General features: G+C 46.1%; 1 protein-coding gene across 1 annotated transcript in view; it reads right to left on the bottom strand.

The window, feature by feature from the left end:
* The window catches only part of LOC144677927 (serine/threonine-protein kinase 32B-like), a 368,461-nt gene extending 355,635 nt beyond the window's left edge, over positions 1-12,826 (bottom strand). Inside the window, exon 1 of the mRNA XM_078537920.1 lies at positions 12,727-12,826. Within this exon, the coding sequence (XP_078394046.1) occupies positions 12,727-12,796 (70 nt within the window). The 5' untranslated portion in view covers positions 12,797-12,826. The remainder of the gene's footprint in view (positions 1-12,726) is intronic.
* Between the last annotated feature and the right edge of the window lie 1,327 nt (positions 12,827-14,153).

Below are 14,153 nucleotides of genomic sequence, written 5' to 3'. Positions count from 1 at the left end.
GCTGGTCAGTGTCCATGTGTGAGGTGGATGGAGCACCCGGTATACCGGCTAGGTGCCCATCCATCATTGGTGAGCAGGGAGGTCCAAAGCGACCTCACGTTGGCGTATGAGCTGCCTGTCATCTCTACGGGCGCCTCTCAGGGAGCTCTGGATGACAGCAGCAGTTCCTCTGTCCCTCTGCCAGTGACTGTGGCATCTGATGAGGCTGTGATGACTGGGGAGATGCCAGCCGTGGCACTGGCTGCTCCCTCCCAGGCGGGGCCAGCACAGGCTCAACACTGGCCAGACGACAACCGCCAAGGCCAACAAGGCAGCAGAGTGAGCAGGCTGTCTCCAATGCCGGTGCCAGTGAGGGGGGAGCACCTAGACGTAGCACCCGTAAATGTAAGTTTAAAGCACCTTAAGCACAAAAGGGGCTGGTCACGGGTGATCTTTTGTTTCCTCATTTTGATTTTTGTTTTTTAATTGTGTGACTACCAACGCCGGTTATTGTTCAGTTCAAGAATCTGTGAGTTCCAACATTAAATGACATTTGATTTTGTGTTATTGGCCTGAGTATGCTTCACTTGTTCTGTAGGTGCAGGGTAGGCCAGTATTTAATACTGGACGTGTGTCTCTTTAAACTTTATTGCACAGGCACTGAGGGTATCTTGGGGGCCAAGGAAATGCTCCTTTCTGGGATCGAGTACGGAGGCTGCAGCCCTGGCATGTGGTAGTGGGTCATCTTTGGAAGTCCAGCTGAAGGAGCGTTGGATCAATGCGTCCCTGGTGCCCCTGCCTCCCTGGAAGTTACTGAGGTCTGGCTCCACACCCTCAGTGTTCTCCTCACCGTGCTGGTCCTCGGACCCATTACTGAACTCATCATCTATGGCCTGTGGAGCTACATCAAGATCTTCTTCCTCCACTGGGTCCCCCCTTGCCAGTGCCAGATTGTGGAGCCATTATCAGTGACACCCGCTCTGGGGAATTGCAGTGCGCCCCCTGAACGGTCCAGGTATTGGAAGTGCATCTTGAGAAGACCAATGGTCCTCTCTATCACCGCCCTTGTGGAGACATGGCTCATATTGTAACACTGCTCTGCCTCTGGCAGAGAAGCGTTATGAGTCGCCTTTTCAAGGGACAGCCCTTGTCACCCAGCAGCCATCCATCCAGTTAGGCTGGAGCACTGAAGAGCCCTGGCACCTGGGACTGTCTCAGGATGTAGGCATCGAGGGAGCTGCCAGGGTACCTTGCACAGACTTGCAGAATCTGCATCCTGTGATCACACACTATCTGCACGTTCATGGAGTGGAAGCCCTTCCTGTTGACGAAGGCACCCGGCTGACCAGTTGGCGCCTTGATGGCCACATGTGGGCAGTCAATGGCTCCTTGGACACAGGGAAACCCAGCCATCGCTGCAAAGCCTCTGTCTCGCTCAGCCTGGCTGGCCTCATGCATGCGGAAATGAATGAAAGTCAGTGCCCGCCTGAACAGAGCTTCTGTCACCAGCTTGATGCAGCTGTGGACAGCTGCTTGGGAGACTCCTCACAGATCCCCTGCTGAGCCCTGGAAAGAGCCAGAGGCATAGAAGTTGAGGGCCACTGTGACCTTCAGAGCCATTGGCATGGGGTTTCCAACCACACAGTCGGAGCTGATCTCAGACCCAATCATCTGACAAACGGAGTTAGTGGTCTCCATGAAGAGGTGCAGCCTCCTTCTCCATTGCACCTCGGACATATTGAGGTAGCTGCATCGCCGCCTGTAAACCCTGGCAGCAGGATAGTGCCGTCTTCTGTGGCCCCTTCCGCCTTGGGCTACCTGCTGGCCCTGTGCCCCTTGTGTCTACGCCTCTCCTCCCACAGGTCCCTCCCCTGGAAGCTGCACTGGGACACCTGGCCTCCTCTCCCTTCCGCCCCTCTCTTCCTCCTCAGAGGAGATGCCTCCAGCAGAGACCACAATCCCCATTACCAGGGTAATGGAAGGCTGTCTGATACCTGGAAGGGACCACACAGTCTGAATCCTCTGGGGGCCTGCAAGACACCAATGAGTCCTGAAATGAAGCCTACTAATGCTCAGGATGAGGCTCAGAACGGAGATGAAGCTGTCCAGTTCAAATAAGCAGCCAGCAGCACACGATCTCCAAAACTCCTCATTACTCACATTGACAATGCTGCCGACCCTTCTTATCCCGCCTATGGATGAGCTTTTGCAAACTGTGGGCTGCCCGCCTGCCCATTTTGCCCGTGCGATGGTGAAAAATCGCACGGGCAATGTTAAATCGCCGACAATTGGGGTGTCAAGGGCCTTAACTGGCCTCTTAATTAATGGCGGGCGCAGCTCCGTCTCCCGTGTGCACCCGCCGACTGAAATATCGCGTGAGTGTGCGCTGACGTCGGGACGCTCGCCCGACTTCAATGCGTGTCATTTTACGCTCGAACGGGTCGGGAACGCGCCCACCTGCCGAGGTGAAAACTCTGCCCTAAGAGCTTCTACAAGTATATAAAAAAGAACAGTAGCTAAAGTAAATGTAGGTCTGTTAGAGAGTGTGATTGGGGAATTAATAATGGGAAACAAGGAAATGGCAGAGACTTTGAACAAGTATTTTGTATCTGTCTTCATAGTCGAAGGCACAAAAAAGCATTCCAAGCACAATAGAAAATCAAAGGTCAGAATTGGATGTAAAACAGCAAGCAGCGAGGAATTAAGTTTGTACTACTGCACTTTTGAAATGAAAAATGCCGATCTCACATGATAGTGTCACATTTACTCGCTCACCGATGGCATTTTGATATGGTTCTTAATCGGGAAACATATCGGAATGAAAATTATAAAGGTCATGACAATGCAGACTTATCATTAAGGATTAAAAATATTACAATAAGAGTGGTACAGTAAAGGTCACAGATGACAGCACATTACTTGGATATGATTAAAGACTTTAGAAATAGTGACTAAGGGGTATGATGTAAAAGACATTTTAAATATTAAATTCACAATCTCTTAAGCAACACCATAATGCTGCATAAGAATATTTATTTGTCCTATTGATGGATATATCATTGTAGCAGAGTTACATACATTATTGACAAAGTGTTCAGTGACACGTGAACCTTATTCTCGATTATGCTTTGTTACAAACCCCACTGTACCTTTGATGTAAGGCTTTTCTTGTAGAAACAGCAGTGCAAATCTGCTTCTGGACTACTCAATCAAACATTTGTACCTCCACACTTTTCAGTGTGTTAACCTGCAGCTCAGTTATAGGTAGCTGGCTTATTTTGGGTCCAATTCGCAACTAGCTCACCGGCTGTTAAAACATCGACTGCGAACCATTACTTGAAACGTGCACCTGACAATTGCTGTGTTTTGCAAGTTTTGTTTCTGCAAATACAGAAACATTAGTACAAATGAAATTTAGGAATGTGTTTAAGTGGAAGGCATGCCACAAATAGTAAAACAAATTAAAAATGGAAGAAAACGTGAAACACTATAAATGAGAGATCAGGTGTATACTTCAGATGATTTGGTATTTGGTATGATTTGCATATTTTAAGATCATTTAATTATGGCCATTTTGGTAGTCCAGAACTTGAGTATTACTGAAATGGAGAATGCATCAGTGATGGTGGCTGACAGTTAACTGCCAAGCATTGTTTGAAATTTAAACCAGGCAGCCTAACCCCTGATTGGTCAAGGCATTGCCCTGAGGAATGAATCAGCGAATGGCTGTCCCTTATTTTGTTTAGCTGAAACAGGCCCAATGTGTGTCCATGTTCTTTTAATTACATTTAATTACAACTAACTGTGGGGGAGGTTTTTAGTTTGGACCTAAAAAGGTATCAGCGGAGTGCAGATCGGCAAGTGTCCAAGGCCACAGTCAGGCTGCCCGAAACACTGTAAGCTGTGGGCACCAAATGGGCACTCACACTGGTTTGGTGTTGCGGAAAACAGTCCAATGTCCGCGCTTCGGGAAGATAGGATGAGGATGGGTCAACATTGGACAGGAAGATTTTTTGTGGAGCCAGAGAAAGCTTGGATGCTATTCCTGGCCTCATAAGAATCTTTTTAAAAGATTATATTTTTGGAGCTGCCTCCAGCTGTCTCTTTAAGCATCATTGGGCAGGCCATTTATTTCCTGGAATAAATGGAAGAAAGGTGCACTCCGCATACTCCTCCAATTTTGCCAAGAAAATTGCAATCAGTGTTCTACAAAGACCATAAAGCACAGTTTTGCATATTTTAGAAACATGACTTGTTTGCCGTGGCTCAATGGGAGCACTCACCTCTGAGTCAGACAGTTGTTGGTTCAAGTGCCACCCCTGAAACTTCAGCACGAAATTGAGTCTGACAGTCCAGTACAGCATCAAGGGAATGCTGCAGTGTCAGAGGTTTTTCTACTGAGTCGCTAAACTGAGTTCTTACCTGTCCTCTCAAAAGATCCCATGGCAACATTTTGAAGATGAGCAGGGCCTCCCTGCATACTTGGCCAATATTTATCTCTCAATCAACATCACTAAACAGGTTATTTGGTTGTTACCACTATGTTGTATATAAATTGGCATGGATGGAGAATATCAGAAGGTGGACTGGCTTCACTATGGGACAGGCAACATAAATTGGTGGCCAAGGTTCTTGTCTATACTTCAAAAATACTTCATTGGCGGTAAAGCGCTGGACTGGATTTGGCAATACCACAATTGCAGTTGTAGTGCCTGTGTGAGGTCCAAGGCAGCAGCCTGTATCAAAGACGGCAAGGATCCTTCACAGATCCCTCCAAGGCCAGTGACAAGGAGTTCGGAGGATTGAGAGGCAAGGGCACCTCTTGATGCTACGCCTTCATTGGCATAATGGCTATCAAGAGGTGGGCATGGCAAAGGGATCCTGGTCTTTATTCTTTATGCTCTGCAGGTTCAGATTTGCATTGGTTGCTAGGAGACCAAAGATAAGGTTGATATTTGGGAACATTTAATGAGGCAAGGCTCTACAAACTTTACAACAAAATCTTTGTGGCTAAAGATTAGCAGTGATGGAGGAGCAGCAGTGACACAGTGGTGCTTATGTTATACGGACATACAAACAAGGAGCAGAAATAGGCTCTTTTTCAGCCCCTCGAGCCTGCTCCGCCATTTCATAAGATCATGGCTGATCTGATAATAACCTGAAATCTGAATCCCACTTACCCCTGTCCTCATTCCAAGGGTTGGCCGCACCACATCAACAATCTTTCTCTGCTGATTTCTATTCTCCACTGCCCTCACTGCTAGTCCCATAGAGAAGCCAGTCCATGTTCTGATACTATCCATCCATACTATCTAGGGTCTTCTTTGTGTATGTTTTCCAGGTGTTTTGTCTTGCATTATCTCCTTTTCCAAACACTCCAAAACAAGGCATCAGGCCTGCCAGTAGAGAATGTCTCTTGGTTGGGAGACTGGTGTGTAAATGCTCCATTGCTAACAACGTTATTTAGGTAGTTTAATGGAATCCTACCACATACTGCAGGTTCAAATGCATCAGCCCCTTAGAAAAAATAGCAACACTGAAATGCCTGGTCAGGAAGGGGCTAAGATGGTATTTGCACCTCCACAAGGCCAGGAACTTCCAATGCAGCCAATTTACGCTGGGATTCTCCCGAATCATAAATCAATTTGGGTTCAGTGACAGCTGAAGGAGTGCCTGCTCTCACTGTGGCATGTAAGTGATGGAGTTAGGACAGAATTTCTGCCTTTGTCAGCTGCTTCAGACAACCTCCGTCACTGCTTAGAAGGCACAGATTGACAGGACCAATTCATCACGGGTGAAATACTCTGTTACAGCGACACTGAGAGTACTTGTGAGAAGTTTGCCATGTCTTCCATGCAGAAAGTCCACCCTACTGCCTGCATTACCAATTGAGAGCATTCTATTTGAAAACAACCACTGAACCAGAATCTAAGGCCTGTTCAGTGGAACAGGAGTGGGCCATTCAACCCCTTGAATCAGTTCTGCCATTCGTCTAGATCATGGCTGACCTGTATCTCAACTCCAATTACCTTGCTTCTATAACTTATCAATCTCAGTTTTGAATTTTTCACATGACGCTCTACTCTCACCTCCCCCACCACCACCCCCCACTATCACCCCCCACCGCTCTTTAAGAGAGGGTGGAACAGGTGGAGCAAGATATATAGGTGGGAGCTAAGGAGAGATTGACAAAGATGTCATGGACACAAGGCAAAGGAGGTGTTAATGGTAGTGGTAAAGACTAAAGAAGGTGCTGATAGTGGCGTGAAGGTAAGAGCAGAATGCGTTAATAGCAAAACAAGGATCAGCGCTCTGTGAAAGCACAACATAGAGACCAATAACAGATGGCCCTAAGTAGGCGGTGGGGGTGAGGGCAGTTGGGGATAAAGGATCTTAAGAATGAATAAATAAATGAAATAAATAAATACAAAACAAAACAAGCATTAAAAAAAATTAAAATTAAAAAAAGGAAAAAAAAAAGAAAAAGCCAAATTGGATTTAAAAAAGGGGTAAAGATAGAGGAGAGAGGCCATGGTCTAAAGCTGCTGAACTCAATGTTAAGTCCAGAAGGCTGTAAAGTGCCTAGTCGGAAGATAAGGTGCTGTTCTTCCAGTTTGCGTTGGGCTTCACTGGAACATTGCAGCCGGCCAAGGACGGACATACATGAGAGCAGGATGGTGCGTTGAAATGGCAAGGGCAGGAAGGTCTGGGTCATGCTTGCGGACTGAGCAAAGGTGTTCCGCAAAGCGGTCACTCAGTCTGTGTTTAATTTCCCCAGTGTTGAGGAGACCGCATTGGGAGCAGCAAATCAAATTGAAGGTGGTGCAAGTGAAGCACTGCTTCACCTGAAAGGAGCATTTGGGGCCTTGGACAGTGAGGGGGGGTGGAGATGAAAGGGCAGGTGTTATGCCTTCTGCGATTGCATGGGAAAGTGCTGCGGGATGGGATGAGGAGTTGAAAGTGTTAGAGGAGTGGACCAGGGTGTCCCGGAGGGAATGGTCCCTAAGGAATGTTGATGGGGGTGGGGGTGTGGTGAGGGGATGATGTGTTTGGTGGTGGCATCATGCTGGAGTGGCAGAAATGGTGGAGGATGGTCCTTTGAATGCAGAGGCGGGTGGGGTGGAAAGTGATGACAAGGGGGACCCTATCATGGTTCTGGGAGGGAGAGGAAGGGGTGAGGGTAGAGGTGCAGGAATTGGGTGGGGCATGTTTGAGGCTCCTGTCAACCACAGTGGAGGGGAAACCTTGTTTAAGGAAGAAGGAAGACATGTCAGAAGCGCCATTTTGGAAGTTGGCATCATTGGAACAGGTGCGAAGGAGACGGTGGAATTGAGAGAATGGGATGGAGTCCTTACAGGAAGCAGGTGTGAGGAGTTGTAGTCGAGGTAGCTGTGGGTGTTGGTGGGCTTGTAATGGATATTGGTAGACAGCCTTTCAACAGAAACAAAGACAGAGAGGTCAAGGAAGGGAAGTGTCAGAGATGGGCCATGTGAACGTGAGTGGGGTGGAAATTGGAAGCAAAAATCAATAAATTTTCCCCCAATACCTGCCTATCTGTGACTCCAGGTCCACAGTATTTGTACACTCCTACAATCTGTAACCTTATGGCCTAGCATATCACTCACTCTACCATTACCACCAAGCCATGGGGGCAGCGCTGCTGCAATGAAGAGTGTAGAAAAGAATGCCAGAGGTAGCATTAGGGCGTACCTAAATATGAGGCACCAACCAGGTGAAGTTACAACACACACTAAACAGTGAAAACAGCTTGCTATAGCAAAGTGACCCCGCAACCAAATAAACAGATCCAAACTCATTGCCCTGCCATATCCAGTGGTGGATGGTGGTGGATAATTAAACAGCCAACAGAAGGCAGAGGCTCCACAAACATCCCCATCCACAATGATGGAAGAGTCCAGTATGTCAGTGGAGAAGCAAAGCTGAAGTATTTGCAACCGTTTTCAGCCAGAAGTATGGAGTGGATCATCCATATTGGCCTCCAATTGACATGCTCACCATCACAGATGCCAGACTTCAGCCAATCCAACTCACTCGACGTAATACCAAGAAATGGTTAAGCAGACTGAATACAGCAAAGGCTACTGGCCCTGACAACATCCTGACTAGAAAGCTGAAGACGTGAACTCCAGAACTAGCCACACCCCTAGCCAAGTTGTTCCAATACAGTTGCAGAACTGCCATTTACCCAACAAAGTGGAAAATTGCCCAGGTATGTCCCATTCACAAAAAGCAGGACTAATCCAATCCAGCCACTTACTGCCCCAGAAAACTCTCAATCATCAGCAAAATAATGGAAGGTGTCATCGACAGCTTAGCGAGTGGCACTTACTAATGACTAACCTGCCCACTTACACTCCATTTGAGTTCCGTCAGGACCACTCAGCTCCTTATCTCATTACCTCCTTGGTCCAAAAGAAGAGAGCAGAATTCCAGAGGTGAGATGAGAGTGACTGCTTTTGACATCAAGGCAGCATCTGATCAACTGTGACATCAAGGAGCCCCAGTAAAGTTTAAGTCAATAGGAAATAGGGGGAAAACTGAAACATATAGATCCCGAGGGGGTTCGATAGGATGGATGCTGAAAGGATGTTTCCTCTAATGGGAGAGACTAGAATTAGGGGACACAGTTTAAAAATAAGGGGTCTCCCGTTTAAGATGGAGACGAGGAGAAAGCTGATTCTCTCAGAGGGTTCTGTGCCTTTGCGGTTCTCTTTCCCGGCAAGTGGTGGAGGTGGAGTCATTGGGCAGAATGTTATGTCACGTGGGCGTGCGCAAGCCCAACCCCATGGGGAGTAAAATAGTGCGTGATGACGTCAGGCGAGCGTCCCGATGTCACCGCGCACTCCCGCGATATTTCGGTCAGCGAGCGCACGCAACAGTCAGCAGCATGCCCGCCGAGAATTAAGAGGCCAGTTAACGCCATTAAACTAGCAATTGATTTGTGTTTTTCGCTGCCTGTCCAACCTTATGGTTGGCGAGTGGGCAAATAGGCCAGGCGGCCTTTGTATTTTTTTAGGAAACCTCATCCATGGGCGGGATAAGGTTTCCAACAGTCATTTTTAAAAAAAATTAAACTTTTTAAACATCACTTTTGATATGTCCCTGTTCATGTGACTGAGTCACATGTGGGAATATATTTCCCTTATTTTTAACATCTTTATTTTTCATTCTAAAAGTCTTCAGCTCCCTGAGGCAGCTCTGTGCCTTCAGGGAGCTTTCACTGCACGCTCCTCGCCCCGGCAACACTGAGGTTCTCAGCGTGCGTTTCACGCTGGCTGCCCGTTCATTGGCCAGCCAGTGTGAAATAGCGGGCGGTGGTCCGTTCTGTGGCCGCTCCTGGGCCCGCCCACTGCGCCCACCCGACGAAGGGAAAATCCTGCCCATTTAATATTTCTAAGGCAGAGATACATAGATTCTTGACCAGCAAAGGGAGTCAAAGGTCATCGGGGGAGGCGGCGGAATGTGGAGTTGAGGGCCACAATCAGGTCAGCCATGACCTTATCAAATGGCGGAACAGGTTTGAGGGGCCGAATGGTGTATTCCTGCTCCTAATTCATAGGTTTGTGGGTAAAACTCTCCACTAGCTGGGTCATACGTAGCACAAAGGTTGTGGTTGTCGGAGGCCAATTATTTCAGCACCACGACGTCACTGCAGGAGTTTCTCAGGGCAGCATCCGAGGCCCCATCATCTTCAGCTGCTTCATCAATGACCTCATCTCCATCCTAAGATCGGAAGTAGGTATGCTCGCTGGTGCTTGCAACTGTTCAGGGTGGAATCAAAGGTTATCGGGGGTAGGCTGAATGTGGAGTGGAGGCCACAATCATATCAGCCACGATCTTACTGAATGGCAGAACAGGCTCAGGAGGCCGAATAGCTACTCGTACTCCTAATTCATATGTTCGTACGTAGAATATGGGAGACCAGTCAGGAGTGCAATAGTCCAGCCTGGAGGTTAACAAAGGCACGAATGAGGGTTTCAGAAGTAAAAGAGCTGAGGCTGGGGCAGAGTCAGGTGATGTTATGGGGGTAGAAATAGCCGATCTTAATAACAGAATTAATATATGGTTGAAAACTCATCTCGGGATTAAATATAACTCTGAGGTTGCAAACAGCCTGTTTCAGCTTCAGAAGTTGCCAGGGAGAGAGCTGAATCAATGGCAAGGGTGCAGAGTTTGTGACAGGAACAAACTCTTTCCAATATTTAATTTGAGGAAACTTACATACGAACATATGAACATTTGAATTATTATGTGTTTTCATATTATGTTGCCGAGAGACAGCGTTTAAATGAAAAATAGGATAGGTCTTTGGGGAGACACCAGGGTATGGGAGTGGGAAGAAAAGCCATCGATGGCAATTCTCTGGCTACCATTAGATAAATAAGAATGGAATCAAGCAAATACAGTCCCATCCAGCTATATGATGGTGGAGCGGCTTTGGAGGAAGATGGGCTGATTAACTGTATCAAAGGCTGCAGCCAGGTCAAGAAGGATGAAGAGGGATAGTCTGCTTTTTTTACACTCCAAATAGGATACCACTTGTGACTTCCCATTAGTGAATAAATAGTCTTTCTTTCTTCTTTTGCCATCTGTTTTGGGTGAAAGTGCAGCGTTCCTATTTAAAGACCCGCTTGAAAATTGAATCAGAAATCGAAGGATATACTGTACATGGTCTTGACCAGATTTTCCCTTGTTAGCTGCCCACTTCTCAAGTGAGAAACAGGTGGCTGACCATTGAAACGATACCTTCCCCTGACCCTCCACAATGCCTTGCATGTAACTAACTACTATATATGTACTACCACTATCTAAAACGATACCTCCATAGTACTGCAATGCTCCAGCGTTAAATCTCTGTTCATGTCAGTGCTTTGTCTGCTTTGAGTATAAATGAGTTTGCCAATATTAATCTAAAAATAAGTCAGTGAATTGACTTTGTATTTCAATGGGCACAAAATTATTTCTTCATTAGTCAAGATTAGAGGTTATGCCAAAAGCATTGTTAAGCTAAATATATTTGCCATTTGAATTCATAGTTCCCTGGAGTCATTCAGAAGCAATTTCTTGAATCATTATTCATATCAAAGACCATTTGGATTCTTGTTTTAAAAGGATTCTTTCATGAATTTAATGAGAAGTATGATGAGTCTGAGTCCCATCCTGGCAATGTTTGTTACTACTTAGTGTTTGTTACTCGGTGTTCGTTACTTGGTGTTTGTTAGTGTTTATTACTTAATGTTTGTTCATGTTTGTTAGTGTTTGTTACTTAGCGTTTGTTAGTGTTTGTTAACTAGTGTTTGTTACTTAGTGTCTGTTAATTAGTGTTTGTTACTACTCTCTAGCCTAAGACATACACTTTAAATGTCCACCAATAGTAATCTTACACACTACTCTTTGAATGAATAAAACTGTTATTGCTGGTAATGTTTGATCATTAATATTGTACTACAGCCACAGAACTGGACTAACTTTCCTTTGGAATTAGGACACAAATTTATGATCTACTTGATTACAGTTAAGTATGGCAGATGCTTCACCTGCCTATTACGGACGAGATCAGCGCATTATATTACAGAATAGTAATCTACTCAATGATAATTAATAAAACAGAATGTTTGGTGCTATCAGATAAACAGTTCCTTTGAATTCAGTACCAGCCATTGTTACTTGCAAATGATCAGTCAGCACTCTGGTTCGATAAAGTTAAGATATTAAAATAACTAAGTTAATGATTAAAGAATTACATTCACAGTCTGGTCTGCAGGTCAAAAACCGAGTGAAGAACAAACTGCTAAAGTAACATCCACAAGCAAACAGCGCACACATGATGCTAAATCATTGCCACTTTAGTAGAAACTGCCCAATGTGTTCCTAAGAGCATCAATGTCACTTATGTCAAATGTACTCACTCTACAGTTCCATATGGCACAGTCATTTTCACAGGTTTTGTCTGAGAGTTTTTCAGCGTTATTACTTGGGAGCGCAGTTTATATGCCGCGTATCGCTTAGCTCCATCAACAAGAGTCGATCAACTTTATGCTGAAATATTCTGGCATTACCTGTTCGAGAATTTAGCAACCTGGTTAGACTATTGTGACCGTTGTCCAGACTCTCGACAATGTCTCCGCCTATTCAGATATTCATAACAAAAGGTACCAAAACCAAACAAGGTCTTCATGAATTATTTGAATACCAAACATCCCTGTTGAAAGATCCATCTGAGCTAGTTTTGCTCATCCAAGTAAATGCCAATTTTGAAGAAGATAAGGAACTCGATGGGCCGCTTGTGGATTTAACGATTCCTTGACTAATATTATCAATGAAGCAGTTTCTGAACAGGATATTAATGGCCAACTTATTTATTTTTTTTAAAGTTGCGTTAAAAGATGTCCCATAATCATAATTATTTTCACTAAAGTTCGCACATTAAGATATTATTGCAAAGTTTAGTATTTAGGATTATCAGGCAGTAAGCGGTACTGGAGACATTTTAAACTGCATTTGCTCTGTCAAAGCTGCCAATGGTATAAGGAGAGAATTAGGGCAGAAAAGTCGTGTCTTATTTCCAACCCGAGAAGTTGAAACCTGCGGCGAGAGAGGCAGCGGTGGAAGTCCGAACGGGAAAGGGGGAGAGCCCGGTTTCCACAGGAACATAAAACGGCGAGGCGCTAGAATTGCAACAAAAAAAGAACACTCTCCACAAGTAAACATGCCCTGAGACCTTACCATCCTCATTTTCGTCAAACACCGGTGTTTTATGGGAGTGATTGACGCCCATATTCCTGCTCTTCCGCATCCCCCGTCAGCCTTGGACACGATGTGAGCCCCACCGGCCCCAGCACCGTTCAGTGGATTCTTTGTCAACGCAGTTCCGAGGGGACGGTGCGATCGCTTCCTCTCGCTGGCCGGCTGCTGTGGAACACGAGGGTCCGCGCATCGCCCCCTGTCCATCACTTTCGCACAGATGTGCCTCGATGACAACTACTTGTAAGCGGTAGGTTTACATCACCTCGCTGCCAGTCAGACATTGAAAGCTATTCATTTTAGAGTTGACCATTTCCAGGTGACAGACAGGGTTTTCTGTTGTTTTTTTTTGGGTTTGCTGTATAATTTATATAGTGTACAAGAGATTCTTTTATTTTAAAAATAAAAATATTTTGACACCGACCCTGTTGGGCTAGAAGAGTGCCCCCTTTTTTTTCCTTTTCAGTGCCCCCCATCCCCCCACCACCTAGCCAGTATATGGGGCAGTTGCCTTGCTCCAGCAGTCAGACCACCTCCTGATGTCGACTCGGACTGGGGTGAGCTCGGGGTGAGGGTGGGGTGGGTGCTGTGGGAGACACACTATAAATCTCAGACCCCCTGTTCTCCCAGCTGTTGCACATCTTCAAACCACCAGGAAACATGACAGTCCAGGTCCAGGTCCATTTCCTAATCATAAAGAACTAACAAAGCAAAAAGACAAACAAAAGAAAAATTAGCTTTGCGATTTGACATTGGTTTATGGACCCGGTTTGTGTGAACAGTGCCCAACACTGAGGGGATGGGACATGTTCAATTGATCCTTCCTGGCAAACACCTGAAGTCAGGGCCCTCTCACTACTTTATTATTTTTTTCCCACCCCCTGCTTGTTAAAGATGGTTGGTTGGATTGGAATAAGGCACCTAAAGGTTGTTCACATTGGGTTTCAACAGGGCACATGTATTAATGCCACCCCTGGGTTGCTGGGTTACGGGGGGATAACAATCCCGCCCAGCATCCTCAGAAATAGCTTCCACCTTAATTGGGAACCGATGTCCCGGGTGGGGGGCATAATTTTTAAGGGAGCAAAATAGGAGATTGGGTATGACACCCGGCGCGGCAGCTTATCGGTGCACAGCGCGGATAACAACTAAATAAGGCGCAGCCCCCTCTGTACAGATAAACAGCTCCTCCAATCGACTCCGCAACTGTCCGCCCAACCATCCCCTCTGTTGAACCCATGAGAGTCAGAGCGTTGGGTTGCTATGGCGCTTGGCTGTTAAACCTTGAGGATGTCTCTAGCCCCACGTGTTGGCCCACGCAGTAAAGACAATGTTGTGGGAGGCTGCTGGCTACACAATATATTGCATGGGAACATGTCCACGTCGGTAACTCCAGCCAGGCAAGACTT

This window comes from Cetorhinus maximus, chromosome 1 (genome assembly GCF_964194155.1).
Source record: "Cetorhinus maximus chromosome 1, sCetMax3.hap1.1, whole genome shotgun sequence".
NCBI lineage: Eukaryota > Metazoa > Chordata > Chondrichthyes > Lamniformes > Cetorhinidae > Cetorhinus > Cetorhinus maximus.
Note: the sequence above shows the minus strand (reverse complement) of the source record. Positions and strands in the feature narration are given on the sequence as shown.